General features: G+C 40.8%; 1 protein-coding gene and 1 long non-coding RNA gene across 9 annotated transcripts in view; both read left to right on the top strand.

Annotated features, from left to right (window-relative positions):
• The window catches only part of AK8 (adenylate kinase 8), a 67,116-nt gene that overhangs the window by 21,787 nt on the left and 22,956 nt on the right, over positions 1-22,373 (top strand). For all 8 annotated transcript variants that reach the window (XM_039388340.1, XM_027739354.2, XM_039388342.1 and 5 more), the window contains 4 exons: positions 60-260; positions 2,848-2,979; positions 4,854-4,943; positions 18,249-18,390. In XM_039388340.1, the coding sequence (XP_039244274.1) occupies positions 60-260; positions 2,848-2,979; positions 4,854-4,943; positions 18,249-18,390 (565 nt within the window). The remainder of the gene's footprint in view (positions 1-59; positions 261-2,847; positions 2,980-4,853; positions 4,944-18,248; positions 18,391-22,373) is intronic.
• LOC120324659 lies at positions 4,967-9,656 on the top strand. The gene is made up of 2 exons (XR_005566148.1): positions 4,967-7,235; positions 9,528-9,656. It is a non-coding gene; the product is annotated as an uncharacterized LOC120324659 (long non-coding RNA).

Genomic DNA, 22,373 nt, shown 5'->3' with positions numbered 1-22,373 from the left:
GACATTGTCTAGCTAGAGACCTATTAAGTCACGCTCTTAGTTCCCAATCTGACTTGCAGAGGTTTATCACACAACCTTCGACTGGCCGAGTGATCCCCTGGTACAGGAGCGGCTGGTGAAACCAGAGGATCTGTCTGAACAAGAGGTGTCCAAGAAGCTGCTGGAATATCACAGAAACTTCCCTGAGGTTTTCCAGATCTACCAGAAAGTTCTGAAGTCGATCAATGCAGACCAGCCTTCCGTGGATGTGCTCTCCCAGGGTAAATATGGACTTCATGGCAAATCTGACAGTTGGGAAAGTCCTGTTGGAAAGGTGGTTCCCGGCTGTTAGAGACACTTTGTAGGATTAGTCAACACAGATGGCTCCCAGCTGGGTTGTGTTCTCTCTAGTGCAGCATTTGGGCTGTTCCTGGTAATTATTTTACAGGACTGGAGTAAGTGCAGATAACTGGAAAGGCTGAGTTGCACAGTCCTGCCAAGGAACAGCGGGCTGGGGCGAGCAAATGCCACCGTTATTTCTGTGGGTCTCTCTCTGAAAAGGGGCCTCGTGGCTCGACTCTTGATCTCCCAAAGGGCTGGTACCTTCCAAAGTCTGATAACAAGAAGCAGAAGTAGTTCAAAGCCAGTAACATTTCATTGTTTAAAAGCTGTTTGTGCTGGTGGCTTTTCTGTTCAACAATTCTTGTTTGCTTTGCTTGACTGTAATGCAATCTGACTTCTAATGTTGATCCTTCTAGAAGAGAATAAGGAAACTGCCAGAAAGACCAACTGATGATGTACTTTGTAGCTGTCAGTCTGCAGATGATCTGTTATATCCCAGTAATTTTGCATCTCAAAAAGGTCTTTTTTTTTAATAACGAGTGCTGCACTTTTAAGATAAACAAGTAGGAAGTTTATATTCTGAATTTACACATTAATTACCTCTAAATTACTTAATTAAATTTAAAAGTTCATATCATCATTCATAAAGAATTCATGCCTTGAATTGTAAATAAAAATGTGAGTGCCTGAATATTAATTATTATTAATTAATAATGTAGTGAGATAAATTGAAAACTGGAATGAAAAAATCCTCTCTAGATCTTTTTTTCTGCGGTGCATCAAGCAGCCAGATTTTTTTTTTAAAGAATAATTAGATGTGGAGACTGTCTAGGGGATCATTACTCCTAATTAACTTGGTTATTTACTGCAAATTAAGCATCATTTGTAAGCAGGGTGCTTTGCCTGTAATGTTTGTGCTTTTCAATACACTGGGTTATGGAAAATATTCAGAATAACTGGAGCACTGCTTGGGTAGCTGATACTTGGGTTTTAGGAAGTTATGCAGCAAACACACTATTTTCTGTTATGATTTTCCAGGCGTTTTTGTTAAGTGTTTCTATTGCTCCAGCAAGAGATAAAAAAGACAGAGGAGATCTCTCATAAATATTAGTAATATTGTGGATTGTTTCACATGATTATAACATTTTGTAAAGTTCAATGCAGTTGCTGCTACCCTGTGCAAGGAGATGTGCCATCAAATTCAGTTGGTGGTGTGGGATCCCAGCACAGCTTGTGGCACTGCAGGAAGATCTGATGGGATATGATGGGATATGATCCCATGGGGTTGCAGTTTGAGTTTCCCAATGCTTTAGGTCTGCTGTCTAGAAATTGCAGGCTGGAGTTTGCTGGAGATGCTTCTTTATTAGAAAAGATTTTTTTAATGATACCAAAGAAAAGGTTCTCAGAAAAACTGAGAGCAATGTGTTGACCAGTTAAAATTCTGATCCCTCGGGATGTTCTCCACCAACCCTTTTGTGCTTTTTTTTTTCTAAATGGGCCTCTGATTCATACAAACAAGCTTGTCTTATTATTTAACTAAAATACTGTTGTATTACAAGGACTCTTTGGAGTATCTTTTATTGGAACTGAAGATCAAACAAAAGCTGAGTGAGGCTGCAGCTTGAGCTGCTCCTCCTCTGGTATTGTTGGCCATAAAATGGGCACAAGGAGTGAGAGTGTTTGGCCATGTCCAAATTCAATCCCAATTTGTCCTCACTGCCAAGCTGTGACATCTTTTGGCTTCTTAGTGATCTCTCAATTACTGTTTTGAGATTGTAACAACGTTCAGATCTCCATAATATGGGAACATTGATGCTGCTTCACATATCCTGTGGTCTTTCCAAAGCTCTCATAATCTGCACATTGACCTGAAGGTTCTATTTCCTGCATGATACAAAATTCAGGTGAATGATGCCCAGCAAATGAGTGGAATCAGACAGAGAAGCTCAAACATTCTTTGCATATTACACAAAAATGATGGACAAAAGAAAAAACCATAGATACTCAGTTTTGTGTTGTCAGTGCTGTGTTGTGACACCCTGTGCTACAAGTCTACAGTGTTGTAATTAGGAGTCCTAATCACACACAGCTGGATAAATGTCATTAATTTAACATCCTGAGTTTTTACACTTAAATATTTGTTCAGAAACTGCAGAAAGTATTAAATGTAATTATAGACCTCTATAATTTGCATGGTAAAATTGCAGCTATCAAGCAAAAATTACTTCTGCTGAAAACAAGATGGTAAAGGAGCAATTATTAATTGAATCTGCTCTTTAAAATGGTTTCACAGCTACTGATGAAAGAAAGCAGAGGAATGTAATGATGGTAAGATTTCTAAAATGCCTCTCAGAGTAAGTTGCTGATGAGACAGTTTTATTTTGGTTGCATGTCTGGATGTTTCAGTGATTAAATCACGATCAACATGACAACCTTTTTTTAAAGAAGAGAGAAGTTAATGAATTTATTTTTTTTTTTAAGAAATAGGCTAAAAACTATATTTCTTGCCTTTCTCTCATCTTCCAGTTCTTACCTATGTCCAGACACGGCACAGATCAGCCGCCCCCTTTACCCCACGGATCATCTTTTGTGGCCCCCCAGGCAGTGGGAAGAGCCTGCAGGCAGCACTAATAGCTCAGAAATACGGTGTTGTCAACAGTAAGTTCTCAGTAAATATGCACTTTGCTCAGTTCCCCCTTCCTCTGGTTTTGATCATTTATCTTTTGCTGTCTTTCTTACTTGCTCGTAAAATGTCTCTGTCTGTCCCTTGCTATGGATGTCAGGTTTTCCAGAGAAGTAAAAAGTATTTGAATGAAGAAGTATAAACCAAGTGTATGTGCTGTGACAAACCAGCTCTAACATTTTTTTAGTCATCATTTCATCATTTTTATACCCTTTAGATCCGTATTTTCCCATTGTTAGATTCCTGTAGTGCTCTGAATTCTTCTGTGGATCAGTGGATTACCAGTAATGTCTTTGCAGTTTCAGCTGTCTGACCAAAACTGGGGCACTTTTAAAATAGAATTTACTCTGAACTTTAATAAATACTCAGGTTCTGCACATCTGAAGTAACATGTGAGAAAATGAAGGAATTAGTGAAAAATACATTCTCTTTCTTTTGTAAAAGAGGCCCAAAAAGTTCTGAATGAGATTTGTTCATGGTTGGCATGCAAATGTTACAAACTTCTGTAATATCAGCTTGGTTATAGGACTGGTGCAGTATTTTAAGTGCTCTATAACATCTTCTAATAGTGGAATAGCTATAATTATTTTAAACCAATGTCTAATATCTGTAAAATTTGCTGATTAGTGATATCCTCTTAGTTAAACAAAGGCAAGTTTGTTTCATTAGTGTTTGTTCAATGTATACTAAATAAATCCCTCTTTATTTCCAATTAAGCCATTGGGATTGAAGCACAGGCTTAAAAATTTAAACTTATGTTTAAATATCATGTGAATTGGATTGAATTTAGGTGTGTACATTTTAGATCTTAAATTGGGATCTGTGCACTTGAGTTTCTGTTATCTTTTTACACTATTTATTGTGAATATAAATTTGCTTCTCCAGGACAACTAGTGACAGTTAAAATAGTGACTTAAACATTAAACTTTATCAGCTTTGTCCCAGGAATGTGGCTGTGGAATGTTCTTGTTTGCTAAACAGTGTGATTAGCAGTGGTGAAGCAGATGAAAGGGCTCAATCTTTTTCCTTTAAAGTCAGTGCATGTTGGTGCTTTTGACTTCAGGAAAGGTGGAATCAAATTAGGATTATTAATAGATGGGATCATGCAATAATGTACAGAGTGAATGTAAAATAATACTTCCCAAAACTGAGTCAAAGCCCTGATTTGTGTAACTTTCCATGCCTTGGTTCCCTCTCTGGAAAACAAGGCTCTCTTGGATCTGACCTGTGTGGGGCAGGTGGGACTCAATCACTTGAGTCACCAAGTGCTGTCCAAGCCCAAAGTAACAATATTTCATGTACAAGGCTAAAACTTTAAATCTGCATCTCCTGGTGCTCTGTGTATTTGAAGGCAATGATAATATTGCATTAGCACAGCTTTTTAAATGTGATTCTTACATGATCATTAAGTGATCCAGGGAGTCCCTTCCTTGAACTGTGCATTATCTGCACCTCCAGCAGTGTGGTTCAGACACTGTTCAGCAGGTGTAACTTTATTCAGTAATTACAAGTTTATAAAAAGTGAAAACCACTGGCAATCCCCTGAGTTATTATTTCAGAAACATTTTTGATTAATGTCTATCTCTCTATCTCCATTTTTAATACATTCTTTGCCAAACATATTCTTTTCTTTTTTATTCAATATTCTCCCTCTCTTTGCTTTTCGCTCTGCTTGGCCAAAAAAAAAAATAAATCCCAACAACAAACCCAAAAACCACACAACTTTTGTTTTATTCAGTGACCTTATCCCAGTATGCAGCTTCTGGTTGTTGGGTTTTTTTTTTCTTTTCTTTGTTGCTTCCTTTTTAAAATTTAACCTTGTGTCTTTTTTGTTCTTCCTTCCTGTTAGTTTGCTGTGGGCAACTGCTAAAGGAAGCTGTTGCAGACAACACAAATCTTGGAGAACTCATTAAGCCTTACATTGACAATGGATGGCCAGGTAGGGCATGTTGTTCTCTCATTACACCGTAGTTACAAATCTGTGGCAAAAACCGAATCGTGAGTGAACTTTTCTTGGTCAGATTCTAATCCAAGTTACTTAAGAGTAACCTAGAAGTCAATTAATTCCATCCTTTCCATGTGATTTGTAGCACTGCATAACAGAAGTTAGATTTGTGAGGGGTTTTTTATATCTTCAGAGCAAATAATTCAGTGTTCCAGTGAAATTCAGATTTCTTGTGCGCATTTTGAAATTCGAATTCCATGGTTTTATCTCTAAATCAAGATCAGAATTCTAATACAATTTTAAAATGTTTAAATAATTTCTGAAGCACACTATTATGTTAAACTGGTTATAAAGCACAGCATTGTGTCTCATTTTATATGAGGGTGTTGACTTCTAGAACACTACTCTAGATTCCTCTACTTCCACACAAATATTTTGAACATAGAATTTCTTTGGACTTCATTTCTATCAGCATTTTTGGTTGTAGGAGGGGACAACCACGAAGAATGTTAAGCATACTTTGCTTTTGGAAGGCTCTGGAGTGATTTCAGATAAATCATAAATACTGTGAGCTCCTTAGGGCAGCAGCTTCAACTTGTCTGCCTGTGAGTTGTCTTGCACGAGGAGAGCTGTCTGTGTGTGGTGGGTATTAAAAGTCAGAGCAGATCTGTAGCTACAAGGGAGAAGTTGTATTGCAGTAAGAATGGAAGAATGTTTATTTTGCCAAATTACAATGGCCTGGAAAAGGCACTTTCAGTCCTGTTTCTGGCAGCAGGCCAAATAGTTACCAATGGTACAAACACAAGGAGGCAAACGTGCTGAAGATGGAGAAATCTCAGTTAAGCTTCAGTTTTAATGGAATTTTGAGCAAACCGCCCCTGAGAAAAGAGAAATCTTCATTGCCTTTTATTTTTAGCAAAGAAAGTTATCTGGTAAGGTGGAAAGCTTGAAACTCCCTCTTTTTTTTTTGCACAATGGCTTAATTCTGAGACTGAATTAGACAGATCTGAAACATGAGCCTGTAAAATTAACTGAGGTTCCCTTGATACCAGACCAAGGGATTCAGGACTTTTCTAAGCATTTCCAAAAGACCTTTGGCAGCCTGTAGCTTTGGGAATGTTATCCCTCTGTCAGGCACTTTATCAAGCCACAAGGTAATATATTTTAACTCTAAACTTGGTCTCTAGTGAATGGGTTGCATTTATTCATAATGGAGTAACTCGGTTCATTAATTTCCTGTGGCAGCCACCATTTTACTGGGAATAGGAGTTTATATGGGAACCATGGGAATGGAAAGCATGGATCTCTGCAGCCTGGAAGGGAGAAGCTGAGTCCTCTGAAACAGGCACAGAGATGTGGGAGAGGATTTTCTGGTTTAGAGATGCTGCTGCTCAGAGTGGCCATTTAACTCCAAGGCAAGAGGTCTCAGTATATCGATGCCGTGGGTCCGAGGTGTTCTTGTGTGGGAATAACTTCTCCACGTGTACAGTCTGCTTGACCTGAATGTGGCTGTTTGTGTGTAACTCACACACTGAGATCATTTTAAGCTCTGTGTCTGTGTCTTTTTCATGGTCTCACTTTCTCCTCAGCTCTGTGAAAAGGAGGACAACCACTGTAAACGCCTCGCTCTCTAAATTTCACTTATGGCTGAGGTGGGAGTTTGGATGGTCTATTTATTCAAAGATAGGTCCTTTATGACCTTTCTTTACTAAAATGTTCTTTGTATACTTTATAAACTTCGTTCTAACCGCTAAAGTTCCTTTAAGGAGATACCAAATGCATTCCCAGTAGAGTAAAATAACTGCACAGGTCATAATTTTTAGCCAGTCCTAAAAATATGCACATCCTTAGTCCAAGGGAGCTGCTTTCCTTTCAGGAAAATGAAATTGAAGTTGTAATTCCTTTCTTCCTCCAAATTAGAAGTTATTTCAGATTTAGATTAATTTTTTTAATACAGCATGCAAGAATAAAGCTGTACAGCACTTCTGAATGTTAATAGGGATCATAACTATATTTCTGTACATTATGCTAAAAATTCTCCCTTAGTTTTTGCTTGTGTGCACATATATATTTTATTTAGGGGGACATACCACAAAATTAAGGGCTGAATAAAGATAAATATCATATAGCAATACCAGAAATAATAAGTTCTGTCATTTTGCTAATCCTCCTCTCCCAGGGATAACAAAGAATGAATTTACATTAGTAAACACTAACAGGAATTCATTACTGCCCTCACAAGAGGCTTGGAGAAAATGAAATAACGCAGTGTACTGAAGAGGAAAGGTAGGCAAAGAACCTTTGCATCTTTGCTCTCTTGCTGCAGAGTTACAACCAGGTTAAAACAGGGGAAAGATTCTCACACTATTATTGACCACATTCAGCTTCAAGAAAATCTCACTTGAAAAGAGTTGGTGCAGTCAATATCAGACAGTGTCATAACAGGAAAGCAATTAGAACTTCACCATTTTCATTACATTTCTAGCTGTAAGTGGGCTTAGTTTGTCCTTTGGGTGAGGAATTGTGCCAGTGACACTGTCACAGAACAGTGGAACCAAAGGCAGACCATGAAAAACGTTGCACTCAAATCATTACTGGGCAAAAGGAAACTCGTGCCATGAAATCTTGAGGATGTGCCTCATATATTCTTAAAATGCTCACCCAGGGGACTGATCTCAGTGTGTTTCCCTTCTCGTGGACACAAATGATGGCATTTGATTAGTCATTTAAGAGATGCCAACAGGGCATATTGTGGTGTCATAACAAGGCTCAAACCCCAGCTTATTCAAAGCTAACTTGTTATTGAGTTATTGAGGCTCTCCACTGTCTGTGCTGTTCTAGTTCAGCTTGACTAACTCACATCTCTTCGTGGGTTCAGGATTCACAAACATCCTTTGTGCTGTTTTTCCTGTATTTCCTGTGCTTCCTCAGGTATTCATCATGTATTTCAGGAACAGCCCAGACAATTCTATTATTCACCCCAGAAGGCAACCCAGTGCATTCCCATTTTCTGTATTTTCTAGTGTTTGCTGTCTCATAAAGACCTGCTTTATCAAACTCCTCAATTTTGTGTACGGGGATTTATTTTGCTTAATGAAGGCAGCATAGATATTTTTGAGCCCATTAATTTTTTAATTCCCAGGACATACTAGTCTAGTAGGTGCACACTAGATATTGAAAAATGCATTTTTGGTGATAAGTTCAGCAACCTGACAGCTTTCTGTCTGTCATAAACATAGAATTGTGCTTTGGACAACCAGTCTGAAATGCACAGACTGTTCCTTTAGGATACTGTGGTTTCACTGAATACTGGGCAATTATTAGTAACTATACTCTGGGCAGAAAATTACCAGCATTGGAGTCTGAGACCAGTCTTCTGCTCACTGACTCCAGTTAGATTAAATCTTGGTCAATAATGCTAAATTTAGCTCATGCCATTTGCTTGGGCAGCCTGGGGAGACTTTCATTTGGAGTAAGAGGTGAGTGTAGTGGTCAGAACCCTCCCACAGGCAGCAGACAGCTCCATAAATTCATTTATTTGGTTTGATTCCTTCTGAAATGTTCTGGAAGACTGGTCCTTCCCTGGACAGATGATGTAGATAGACCTCTCCTAGACCCCACAGGCTTGAAGAAGACCTTTATGCAGAATTCTTGTCCCTGCAGTTCTGAGAAGGGCTAGACTGACTTCTGGACCTGCCTCACTGAAAACATGGGCACACATTAACTGAAAAATTAAATTATCCTCCATCTACAGGATCTATGTTCACCATTTTAAAGGTGCCTGTCAGAATTTGATACCCTGGGAGAAAAAAAAAAATTGCAGAAAGCATTTTTGCTTCCCCCCACCCCAAAATGTCCCTGGTGTTTGCCCCTTGAGGTGTTTGCATCTTATTAATGAAAAAAAATCACAAAAATAGTGAAGGTCATCAGTCAGTTGAAATTTGTATGTCATTCTGCCCAGTTTTCAGGGTGATATAGTGTGGACTGATCACTGCTAATTAATATATCTGTTTGTGAGGCAGCAATAAATGGAGCCAAGAACAGTGAGATGACTGGAAAACACCACGAAAAGAGCAGGGAGGGAAAAGATCCTCACTCCCAAACCAGTAAAATTCTGCTTTTCAGCTGGGAGAACTGCTATTAGTTTGGGTAATTGGGTGGGTTTTTTCCACCAAAATGAAGATTCAGGTGGTAAGAGAGCTGATTCATGGAAGACAGATAACACTGCACCATTTGCAGCCTGTTAGAGTTGAACACACACAATCTGTGTTGTTTTTTTCCTCCTTCCTTTTTCTGTTTTTTCAAGCAGTAATATCTGAAGCTGTCCCCAATGGCAGTCTGCACGTAGGGGGTAAAATCTGGAATTCCCTAATTTCTCCTTTTTTTCCTAATAAAAACTATTACTGTACAAATATAGATTTCTTTTCCCCGTATTTTAAATTGGAATGGTTTTAAAGGGGTGCTTTTTTGGTGTAGCCTCTGAAAGTTGGGGTCCCCTGGTGACTGTGATCACAGCCTCACCGAAAACACTCAGGCTGTTTTTATTTCTTTTTTTTTTTTCTTTTATTTTTCTGACAGGAAATTAATATTCTCATCACTAAGTGCGAAACACAGCTCTGACAATAGAGCCGCTTCCTCTTTGTTAAAAACTTGCAAGGAGCTTCAGAGTTGAAAGGCTGAGTAAATCTTTATATCTGAGGAGGTAAAGCTGAGTGTTATTCCGTGTTTTTAAGAGCTGTACTGGCGAGCTGTGAGCTGTCTGAACATTGGAGAGACCCTTTGGGAGCTCCATTGGTTTTCAGCGAGTCTTTGCATGCAGCGTGTTTGTACTGGCTGAAGACAGCGCATGGCTCTCTAAATAATTTACAAGTTGATTAATAGACTCACATGGGTATAATTAGAAGAGGGAGAGACAGCAGCTACAGTAACGGGTACAGTGCTTGGGGGAACTAGAGACTTTATTTTTTTTAAAGAAACTTTCTAGGGTGCTGGGCGTTTGAAGATAAGTTGGGAAGAGCTCAGTGCCTCTTCTCTTTTGAAGTGGAAATAGGACAGTTTGAATCCGTCGAGTTTAATTTTTCACAAGCTTTAGGGGCCCTGCAGTGCAACTCCCTTTTTATTATTGAAAAAAAACTCTCCATTTTTCTTTCATTTTTTCGCACACACACACAGAGTCCAAACAGGAGCTAATAAACAAATCGATTTTCTACTTTATTCAAGTTGGTTTTATAGCAGTTCTATATGTTCCCCTATATGTGCACCTCGCCCACAAATAGGCTGTGTAAAGTTATGGAGATATTTATGAATACACCACACTTTAATTTATGCATTTTTAAGAAACCTTCACCTCTGTTTGACAATGCTTTTGAAGTAGCTCCGTTTTTCAAGTCAAACTTTTGACTTTTCCCCTGGGACTGCTACAAAGGTTTTTTTATGGAAAATAGGTAGCAGTCTTTTTTCCTACTCGGAGAAAATTGGTGGTCAAGAGAACAAAATAAAATTTAATTTTTTTTTTTTTATTTGTTTTATGTGGCCATCTTTTTGTAAAAGATGCAAGGTCGTAGCATAGAAAGTTTTACATGAGGGCATATAGGTAGTAAGTTGTTGTTTTCTTTCCTGATTTTTACTTTTTTATACATTGAATCACTGCAAGATGGTAAGTTAGAATTCCCTTTTCCTTCTTTTGAAAATCTTGAATGTATTTTTTTTTATTCTACACCACATGGCACAATCAAAATTGGCTTATCTGTCTCGCAGATACTCAGAGCTGGAACGAGACTTGGTCTACAAAGATATTTTTTAAGACCACCCTGCTTAGGAGTAAAAACAGAGCAACAAAAAAACCCACCTCAAAAAAGCCAATCCTGGAAGCCAGACCAGGCCAAAGAAATGTGGTTTGATTTAAGAGATGAGTGCAGTTGTTGTCTGGAGCAGTTGAGATGATCAGTCAGGTAGTGGATATGATCCTGCCTATACAAAGGTTGCCAATCTCCTGGTTTTCCAGCAGAATTCACCATTCCTGCTGTTGCTGGAGGGTTAATAATCCAATATTAGTGCCACAAACCCTCATGAGTTTGAGTGAAGATGTGGCCCTTGGCCATTTGTGGCCTTATGGTTGTCAGGGGCTTTTAAACGGCAAAGTACAATATAAATGTGAAGTATTAATCTCTTACTGAGATTATAATCTCTTATATTGATCTTTATTGGTGACAGTCATTCTTAAAAACTTGGAAAAGTGGGCTTTCCTTTCCTTGCACACTATCTCCTCAGCAAAGGGCTGCTGACTTGAATTCTGTGTGTTTTTCTCTTTGGAGTTTAGGATGGGCATATCACATGAGTTTTTATACAAAAACCAGAAGGAAAAGTACATTACATGTTGGCAGCATCCCCTTTTTGGGGGAGTTTACCTTAAAATTCTGCCTTTGTCTCTGTTTCACAGTGTCATACCCAGAATCACACTTCTGTATGAACAGACTTTTTTAATGACGAGCAAAACATTTAATAGTGTATTTCTATATTTCTTTTAATTGTGTATTGCTTTAGATTTTTAAATGTCCCTTTAATGTGGCTGGGAGGTGTCAGGAGGAGTGGGAAGAGGAGACACAGGACTGTTTGGGACCTAGACCAGGTATCCCTGGTAAGGGATGAGCATCCTCCCTTCTTGTGGCATGGGGAAGCAGCATTGGGTGTAAAAAGCCAAGATGTTTTTCACTATGTTTATCTTTTTTTATTAATATTATCACTATCAAAAAGGAGTTTGTAGGCCAAATTCTGCACTGTTACAAGCCTTGTGTTCTTCAGTAGAGCTGAACTATTAGAAATAAGGAGGAAATAGGGAACTTGGTTGATAATGGAAATTATGAGTCCGCTGGGTTCAAACTGTGGTTGCTGCCTCGTGCTGCATTCTGTCTGTGGAAGCCAAAGCAATAAAAGAAGTAGTGCAAATATACATTTTGTTTCTAGCTTTAGAAACTTTCAGGTTAGACACACCCCTGTGAGGTAGTTCAGAGTGGCTTTTGTCTCACAGGCAGGTAAACTGAGGCAGAAAACCTCATTGAACTCGAGCCTCGTTGCAATCAGTGAATGAGTGTGGATGGGAACCCAGGGGTCTGGAATTGTGTCCTTGGAGCCCACTGGATCATCCTGGTAGCCTGTGCCATTAGGCAAATACACGAAAAACAGCACAGAGGCCATTTTTAGGGGAAAACAGCTTTTTATTTGTGTGCTGGATACTCATTTTGGACTGAATTTTCACTGCTGCTGACAGGTGAAGCTGTGTAAGGGGCTGGCATCTTACCTCGTCACTGGATGTGATCAGATGTACATTCCTGAATCTCTGGCTGGATACCTGTGAGGCAGCACTTGCTCTCCTTTATTTCTGAAGGTCTTAATTTATCCGGTGTCGTTTTATCGATGATTTGGGATCATACCTGCTTTAAAAACGTTAGCATTTCCTCTTTAACACAGCCAATTCCTACTTTAAATTACTAAAAACCTAAAGAAAAACCCCAAAACAAAAACAAATAAAAAAAAAAGGAAGAAGAGGGATTCTAATCTATTCGAAGAAACAAAAATATTTAAAATGTGGAAAGGAAATATTTTATCGCATTACTTATTTTACTGTATTAAAATAATTATGCCGGTTCTTACAGAAGCCCTCTCCCAGCAGTGCCGTGTGTGTAAAATGAGCGAGTGGAGACGGGATTTCCGTGGGAATGGTCCCTTTGATGGATCACCGCCCGCGTTCGCGAACCCTCGCCGGTGCCGCTTTTTCCTGCGTTGCCTCTGTCCCTTCCCCAAAAACAGGAGACCCGCGGATGCTCCCAGTGTTTCCGTGCCAGCCCGACGGTGCCGATACCCCAGGAAGCCTCAGCAGCCCCCGGAGCGGGCTCGTTTTTCTGTGAATTCCCGGGATTTCGGCGGCGGGGCCGCGGCGGCTCCTGCGCGCGGGGCGGGACCGGCTGCGCTGCCCGGAGAGACCGCGGGGTGGAGACAGAGAACATCCAACCGCGGCCGGGACCCCCGGGACAGCCCCGGGATAACCCCGGGATAACCCCGGGTGTGCGGGGACGGGACCCCCGGGACAGCCCCGGGATAACCCCGGGATAACCCCGGGTGTGCGGGGACGGGACCCGCCGGGAAAACCCGAGCACTCCTCGGGTGTGCGGGGCAGGAGCTCTCCAGAACCCCTCGGGCCCCCCCCCCCCGGCTGCGCGGGGCCGGAGCCCATCGGAGCCCCCTGGAGTCCCCCCGGGAATCCTCCGGAGGAGATGATGCTCTCGGGCACATGGTGTGACTCCTGGGCTTAGTCCTCTGCAGGGCTAAAGGTTGGTCTCGATGATGCTCGTGCGTCCCTTCCAACTCGGCATATTCTGATTGAGAACCGATTCCCTGCACCTGACTTTTCCCTTTTCCTCCCGGTGCCGCTGCTCGCACTTGGATGGTTCTTTATCGCCGGCGACCGAACCGGCTGAACGCCAAGCCTGCCCGTCCTCTCCAGTCGGGCGGCTTGGAGGATTAGCCTCAATTATCGATCAGCCTACGCGACGGCAAATCACTGCTAAATCATTCTCAAACACATTAAAAAACAATTGATACAGTCTCGATCGATACAATCTCTGAGGACCTTAATGTGGGCAAGAAAACAGAATAGGAAAACCCAATTACTCTTTATGAATCATCCAGAGTTTCTAGAGGAATAAGATAAGCAAATCTCATGCTTTGCTAAATTTAGGATTGACAGGACAATCCAGGAAAGTAGCCTTTGGCAGTAGCTTATTCTCAGGGCAAGATGTTAACTGTCAACTACTGGGATCAAGCCTCGGGCATCTGAATTAGCTGTGAAAGTCTTCAGACCCAGCTAAAAAAAAAAATCTCTATGAGCAGGATGAAGAGTAAATGGACAGTATTGTCAAAAGGACCTTAAAGCTTTTGCAGTGCAAAGCTGACAGAATTTATATCTGCAAATGCATTTATGCTATGCTTAAAATTGAGGTTTTATAGGTTTGGAGAAGTGAGTCAATACCCTTCAAAAGTCTGTTTTAAAGGGAAATGTACAGAGGAGGAATTAATTTATATATGGTAATTGTATAGCTTGGAGCACTGACAACATTGAAGTTATTGGAGAATAGTGCCCTGTAATCTCTCAAGTGGCGCTTTTGCCTTTCAGACTGTGCCTTTAATGTTCTGTTACTTTTGTCTTGAGCAGATGGTATGATTTTGTAGCTGATTGCCTGATCCAGGTTTCTATTAGTCCTGCAGATCCATGGGCTGGGGAAGAGCTAATAGGCCACACTGCTCTGAACTTCATGAGAAGTACCTGATACCTGTAAAAACCTTTGAAGCTCTGAAAAGCAAATTTATTTTTTAAATGGTCTGCTGGAAGGTGCTGATTGACAGCCCTGGAGATGGAAAATCTCTGGGTGTCCACGTAGCAGATCCAGCATGAACAGCAGCACTTTAAGCCTCAGTTCTCTGTCCCCTGGCTGATCATACCCTTGAATTGATTAGATCACTCCTTAGGTCCTCAGCTGCTAATTCAGCTGGGTAGTCTGGGCCATTAATGTGGTCAGACAGGCTGGGAGATAAAGGAGACAGTGGTGTGTGGTTGGTGTTAGGTGGGAATATATGCATGAATGAGTTGCATTTCTGTATGGAGCTGGTTGGGGCCTCACTGTGCCCTGTATTCCATGTCTGGTGTCACTGTGACCCTGGTCCACAGCTATAAATGATGCTCTCAGGTATCACTGTAGTGGCTGTGCAGCTTTACTTCTGAGGGATGAATTTTACTCCTGTACCTGATTTCTCACCCTAATAGAGATGTGCTTCCACATTACCTAATGTGGGTAGCTCTTTGTAGCAGCACATTGTAATTTTTACAAGAAACTTACCTTTGGACTCCTCTAATGATAAAGTAAAATCTCTCTCGAGTCTCATTTCCCCAACTTGCAGAGTTGGAAACTCACACAGGCTTATGTTGAAAAGGAATTGATTATTCAAAGCTCTTGTGCTTCATAATCTACTTAAAACATGGGGATTGACTGTCTCATCAGTAAAGCTCTATATTTTACTTTGCTATATACCCATTGGGTCATGTGCTTAAGGCCAGGAGACCTCTGGCTAGTTCCTCACAGACTGTGTGCCCCTCCAATTACAGGTTATTAATTTGCTTTACATTCCAGAGACAGTTCCACATGAGTGAAAAGGAATACTGTACTGCAGAGTTCTTCATTACCTACTCTGTCTGTACTACAAAATAAGAATAATACTGATTCCTTCCTTCCTTTTTTTCCTCCTTTTTTTTTTTTTATTTCCTTCCCTCTGGTCTGTGGAAGATGTTTTACAGTTTTAATGCAGCTGTTTTAAGTGTGACTGTTGCTGTTCAAGGGCAGCTGATGTACTTTGTAATGCCACCGAGCAGCCAACAAGCTCTGTTCCCCCATTGTGTTGAAGTGATAGGTATGTTTGCTAATCAAGAGGAGAGCAGAGCTTGCTGTCTGACTTGTTTATGTTTTATTTCTCACCATCAAGCTTTAGAGGGAGGCACAGAAGATATGTAAGCATCTATATTATTCAGTGATGTATATATGTACATGAGTGAACAAACAACCTGAAGGGTATCGCTGATGTCTTCCAGTCACTCACAGCTGAAGTGAGAGAGGTGTCAGGGTTACCACATCACCCCAGTGCTACTCAAAACACCCTGCAGTGTCATTAGGTGAAATATTAATTAATTGTCACTGCATCTTGATGGATTTTTTTTCCTCTTGTGATTGCTTCAGTTTTGTTCAAAAATAGCGACTGACCAAAGTGGAGGACTTTGCTCGTCAGGGCTCACAGGAGGCCTTGGAGAAGTGATCAAATCCAGGAGATGCCACCAGGCTCTCATCACAATTGCTTTTTAATTTTCTTGTAGGCTGCAGTTTCTCCTTCCCATAAGAAGGATGGAAGCAATCTGGCCCCTGGAAGTGGGGAATCTCCTGGAATCTGCTGGAAGCTCAGCAGCACAACATACCCACTAATGTCTCTGTGCCATTCCTGGGGCTTTCAGCCTCTGCCCTGATTCCCTGTTCATCTCACAGGGATGTCAGCTCTGGCAGAATCCTACTGCAGTTTTACTCATGAGTTTGTAGGTTTTATTCCAATTCCTTGTAAAACTGTTTTGAGCATTCTGCATTTTTTTCAAAAAAAACCAACAACCAATCCTGTAATTTGGCATCTCCATAAATCCATGTCAATGATTCCAGTAAGAATTGTCATAAAATAACATGCATCAAGACAAGAAAGTTCAGTGCTGCAGCCAGAAATTCAGGGGCACGGGAAAATGCCACTGGTCTTTGTGTGGAATACATTTTTGGGAAAGAGAAGGCGGGTTTATTTGTTTTTCTTTATTCCTGGGATGTCTTGGGTTTGTACCAGTTCTTGTAAGCTGGAGGGTGGGCAGAAGAAGTGCCCTGCAAAGAGCACTGAAATCCTCCTGTTATCCCTCCCATCCCTGCCTGCAGCTCAGCTCTTGGATAGAGAAGTATCATCTGTCTGAGAACATCCCTGCCTGCTGCTGCGCTATTGTAGAGTTAATTTTATGAATCCCATTATTAATGGAATACCTGGGTTTGCATTGTCATTTTGCTCTTTGTCAAGTGTCTGGGTTTATTCCATTCCTTTTTTTTTTTCCTTCATTTCAGCAGATGGAGAATATTGCTCTCTTTAACTTGTTCTTTTATAATGTGAAGTGGATATCCTCAATTAATACACTAATCTGTTTTCTAATTAATTCCCCGCGGTTTTCCTCCCTTTTTGCTGGTACATTGAATCCTGAGTGCAGTTCTGTAAACTCAGTAATTTGATTATTTAAAGGAGAAGTAATGAATTTCATGATAGAGGTGCAATGTTAAATTTCAGGAAGCAGATGGATTCTATTACTGCAGTTTAAAACCTGCTCGTACCCGGGGTAGAAATGTGCACTGCTAATAATTCACTCTGCTAAAATACAGGCAGATTCCTGTCAGCTTGTCCTGAAGCAAAGTGCAGTGTTAGAAATCTGACACATACACTCTCCTACAAGCACTTGTTGTTGTATTTTTGTATGCAGATGTGATGGCAGGGTGAGCATCAAAACATCCACATGCCATGATGGGGATTTATGTAGCAATTTTTCTGGCTTGTTTTCAGCAGAGGCACCCGTGTGTCAGACAGAGTGAGCAGATAAAGGGAAGGGGCTCTCCTTGCTGCCTGGGAATTGTTTTGGCTGCTGCTTTGGGAAGCAGCCTGAGGTGATTTTGCTGTCCCTTCTTTGGGGTTATTTGACACTGAGCCCAACACATTGCAACAGTCACTGGAAAATTTACGGTCACTCGGGTTGAACCTAATAATTTAATTCTGAGAAAAACCAAGCACCTTCCCCCTCACGCCCCCCAATTTACCTGTTTAAATATCTTGACTGAAATATTTTATTTTATGAAGATTCCAGTGAAAATATGCAGGGTACTTCCTTACTACTGTGTCCCATTAAATAGAATTTTTAAAGCTGCATGGTAATTGTAACCCCAGTCAGCATCTTGCATCTTTTTAATTTTCTTGTGGGCTGCAGTGCTTCTCCTTCCCATGTGAAGGATGGAAGCAATCTGGCCCTGGAACTGGGGAATCTCCTAGGATCTGCTGGAAGCTCAACAGCACAACATACCCACATCTCTTTCTTTCTCTCTTGCCCTAAAAGAAAATAGTAATTGAGGAAAAAGAACTTTTATCTGTAAAATTAGGGAGTCATCAATGGAGTAGTAAAAGTAGCTGAAATACATTTTGAAAATTTATTTTCAGTCATAAAGTCTTCAAGCCTTTGGGCAAATTGGAGCAATAGCACAGGTCGTCTGTTGTGGCAGAAGCATTGACACCTGCTGGGTTCAACACAGAGTGCTCAGAAATGTCTTTCCTGTTTTAGGATTTCTTTTACACAACTCAGATCATTATTTTTGCATTTTGATAAGATGGTGTCACACACGTCACTGTGACATCAGTCCAGTGTGGCTGACAGAAAAAGCACATTGCAAAATGATGGAGGCATCAGGTTTTACCAAGTACTTTACTTTAGTCCTGCAGTTCCTTATGAGTTTGGGGGTTCCATGTTGGCACAGTAAATATGCAAAACCCAACAAGTGACTCCTCTCTCCAAAATCTATCAGTCACAAACGGGAATAACTCTGTGTGGTTTCTGGAGCAGTCTATCCAGAGGAAGTTGTGTGCATCCTCCTTAACTGCAGGCTCAGCACACAAAATAAATGTCACCTTTTGAATCCTTTGCAGTCCCAGACAACCTTGTCCTGGAGCTCCTGACACAGCGCCTGAGCTCCCTCGAGTGCCTGACCGATGGCTGGGTGCTCTCCGGCTTCCCCAGGGACATCGAGCAGGCAGAGAAGCTGCAGAAATCACAGATTAACCCAAACAGGTAAGAGGGAAATTGAGCAATCACAGCATTACATATATGAAAAAAATGTTTGTGGAAAGATACAGATGTTTATTGACGTTGTATATGCTGTTGCATCTTATTTGTTTGTGGCTTCCTTAGCTAGCAAAGGGGTCTTGCTTCCTGGAGAGTAGGAGATAGAGCCCTGGACTTACAAATGCTCCAGATGGCCAAACTGTGGGAGAGAGAAGAGGTTTGTTGTTCTGGTTATTTGTTTGAGTTGCCTCTAAAGACAAACCCACAAGAAACGGATTAAAACTGGGATTATATCAGAAGTTGTATTTTATTTGCAGCAGGAGGAGGGATCTACATCTTCTTTCTTCAGCACTGGAATAATACCACAGAAATATATTGGTATTGCAAGGAGTTCATTATGAGACTTTTGGGGCTTGTGAAATAATTAAAAACAACATGAGAATTATATTTTATTTGAGCCGTAATGAATTGTTCAGAAATGTAATATGAGAGGCATCAGCATCAAAAAAAGAACTGTTATGAGTGCCGAGGAGATAAAATAGTGTTACTTTTCACAGCTGGTCCAAAGGTGGTGAGGATTTGAAGTGCTGGTGGATTCCTCAAAGCTGAGAGGCTTCTCCACTCCCTTCCCAGGGCTTCCTGGTTCAGTCCATACCATTGGCTGGCACAGTGGCCATTCCAAAGGCATACATGGAAATTTGTAGTCTTTATGCTTCCAGGAAGCTGTTCTTATCTAAAAAGTAGGAAAGGTGTATTACCCACATAACTGTTTAGGTTGGCAAAGTTTCTCTTCCTGTGTCTGCTGTGTGGCTGCCCTGAGTTCCCTCCCCACTCCCTGTACAGGGGAGAGGAAAAGATGGAAAAGGGTGAGATTGAGGTGGAGAGAGAAAAGAGGGGAGTGCAAAGGGAGGGAGCTGACAGTCATCCCTCAAGGTCTGAAAAGGAAAGTGTGTGAAAACAGCACTAGCTTTATTTATTCAAAGACAATTTGCATCTTAAACAAGAATCCATTTTATGAAAAAAATGGAGAAATAATCTTGAAACTTACGCTAGACTCAGTTAAATAACACATTTCCCGTGGATTATTCTTCGTGTGCATTTAGAAGGAAGGTCCTGAATCCCTAAACATGTGTCTGAGTCCCAGAGATCAGTGTGAATCCTCAAGTGTGCCCCACGTGCCCCTTTGCAGGATTGAGACCTCATCAAGTGAGGAAGAACAACTCATTATAAAATTGGATGTGTGGAAATTCAGCACTGATCCATTTGCTCAGCTCCCTTTTGCTTTAAAGAGCTCTGCACATTCAGATCTGAGTGAAGAATTTGGCCCCTGCTGGTTCACACAGGGGTTGAAGTAAGGGACAAAAATAGACATTGTGCTCCCTGATTGATTTGGGAGCTGATATTTTCCATGAAGCTGAAGTAGTAGGGATATAAGGGAGAGAGGGTGATTATAAACAAAAGGACATATTGCAGCATAGGACAGCAGGGCAGTAATTCAGTTGCAGTTGTGATGCTAGTTATAAAACACTATCTGCAGAGGTGGTGTTTCTGACATCAGGAGAAAAACCTGATAGAATTATAGCCTTGAAATCAATCTGGGAATAGGATGTAGAAATCTATAAATCAGATACAGAGCAATCTACAAAGTCTCATTTTTAGGAGGGCTCCGTTGATGAAATTAGATTAAAATAAATTTACATATATATCAAGTTTATTATTAAAATCTAGTCACATCAGTAAACAAAATTATTTGTGAAAGAGAATGTTACTCTGGTTTTTGAACTCAGAGTAGACCTCTTTGGCTGATCAGAACACAGAGTTATTGTCTGCTTGTCAAGTCACAAATCTATTCCTTAGAGCTAATAAATGGTTAGTGTTCAAATACTATGTTTTATCTGACTCCCACCTCGTAAAGCTACTATACATAATACTAAATTATACAGCATTGAGCAGGATCAGTCTCCTGACTCCTCCATCTTATGGAAAGAAAAACAAACCTAGTAATTGATGGTAGAAAAGAAGGAAAATAAACTTATTTGAAAACAAACAAAATGGGCTATAAAGTTTGTTAAAATGTAATAATAAAAAAACTCATACAGCATCAGCTACTGCATCCAAAGAACTGCCCTGGAACAAAAAGGAAAATAATTCAATTTCCACTGGAGAGGTGAGGTACAGGGTTTTCTTTAAATTAGAATTTGCAGTGGAGTGAGGGTTTGCTGAGTGCAGGGGAACCTGTATCAGCAAAACCTGGCTCCCAAAGAGCTGCTGTCCCTGTGCTCACAGAAGACATGAGCTGCTCTCTGTGTTCCTCCCTGCAAAGCAGTTCCTGCCTAAGTGGGCAGGATCCCAATCCTGTTGAACTGTGGCAGCCTTGAGGGCAAATGAGGGGCTGAATCCATTTGTGGCCTCTCAGCTCTGGAGTGAAAGACACCACGAACCACTTAGTGCCTACAGAAAGTGGGAATCCACACACAGGTTGGCATCCGAAGCTCTGGACTAATGCAAAGGACTGACTTCAGTTCCTCACCCAAACCACTGTAAAAGAGGTATTTTAGCTTTTTTTTTTTAATTGCTAGTGCTTGAGCAGCAACAAGAAATGTATCATATAGCCATGGGCAGTTCTAATATACCGAAAATTCTATTTAATATTCACCAAAATATTTCTTATCCTTCCTGCTCTCTCCCAAACTTACAGTTAAAATAAGATTCAGCAGCAACAGTGTCATCTGTTGCGAATCTCTGGTCATTACCTTCAGCTGGTCCATGCCCAGCTGTCTGCTGGGTCCAGGCCAGCCTAAGGCAGTCGGCAGTTTAAGGATTCCCTGAGCCAGAGGGTCATCTGGACAACTGTCTAATCACCCATTTGCCTTGATTTTATAGTCTCTTTCTCAACGCTGCACTTCTGGCCACCAAATCAAATCACATTTCGCTGGGTGTCACATGAAAACCCTTCACTGGTTTTTCCAGGTTCGTTTCTGCCGTGGAGAAACAGTTACAGGCATTCCCTGGTCATGTCTCCCAACACTCCTGATTTTGTAAGCCTCTTGTTGCCTTTCAGTCACCCCTTTCCCAAAGAACTTTGGTCTGGTTATCCTTTCCTTTCCTAGAAGTCATTTTGCTCTTCTGATCATGCTGTCTCCCTGTTCTCCTCCTTCACTGGCCATTCCAGCTGTTTCTTTGCTGGGATGGGGCAGCCAGAACTGCATTCCAGTTTGAGGTCAGCACTGTGTACTGGAGGTTTATGTAGTAGCATAAACATTTCTATTTCTGTCTTAACTCCATGACTCAGAATTGCTGATTTTCTCTCAGATGTGATAGATTTTGGGAGAACCTCGTGTGTGTGTGGGCTGTGGTAACTAAACTGTGTCTCTTTCATTGAAAATACACTGAAAATTCCCAAAGTGTCAAAAATCCCAAATTAGTGAGTACAGTCTCAGCAAGGAGCCTAAAGATCTTCTAGCTCAAGATTTCTGTAGTTAAACTGGAGCCAGCTTTGCCTTGGAGTTCTCAATCCCTCCCATCTGTGCCAACAGGCTCTGCTCCTACATGTCCTGGGATTGCCAGTTGCTCTGTTCCAATATTTCCTTTGTTTTTGTCCATCTGATCTGAATCCAGGCTGGATTGTTTTACATTTCAGTATTGATTAATTATATTACAGTAGCATCTACAAATAATACAAGTGGACAGACAAAGCTGAGCAGGGGAGGGATGAACTAGAGGATTGACCTCACAGTACATATATAATGTATTTCAAATACCCATTTTTTCAATATTAAAGTTGTTTCTTCCCCAGTAGAGAAAATAAACAGCAAAGCTTCTCCAGTGTGAGTTTTCCAGCTGTGTTATATTTAGTTTTCAAAATGATGTCATCTTTTTACATAATATATTTAAAGCTTCTTTTTCATCACGCTGCTAAGAACCGGTATTCAAACAGTTTAGGCTAATGAATTTCCTAATTTCTCAGGTAGAATCTCTGAATATGCTGA

The sequence above is a fragment of the Pipra filicauda genome, unplaced genomic scaffold, assembly GCF_003945595.2.
Source record: "Pipra filicauda isolate LSUMZ 115617 unplaced genomic scaffold, ASM394559v2 scaffold121_size3267253_pilon, whole genome shotgun sequence".
In the NCBI taxonomy this organism is placed as follows: domain Eukaryota; kingdom Metazoa; phylum Chordata; class Aves; order Passeriformes; family Pipridae; genus Pipra; species Pipra filicauda.
This window is presented reverse-complemented; position numbering and strand designations above follow the sequence as displayed.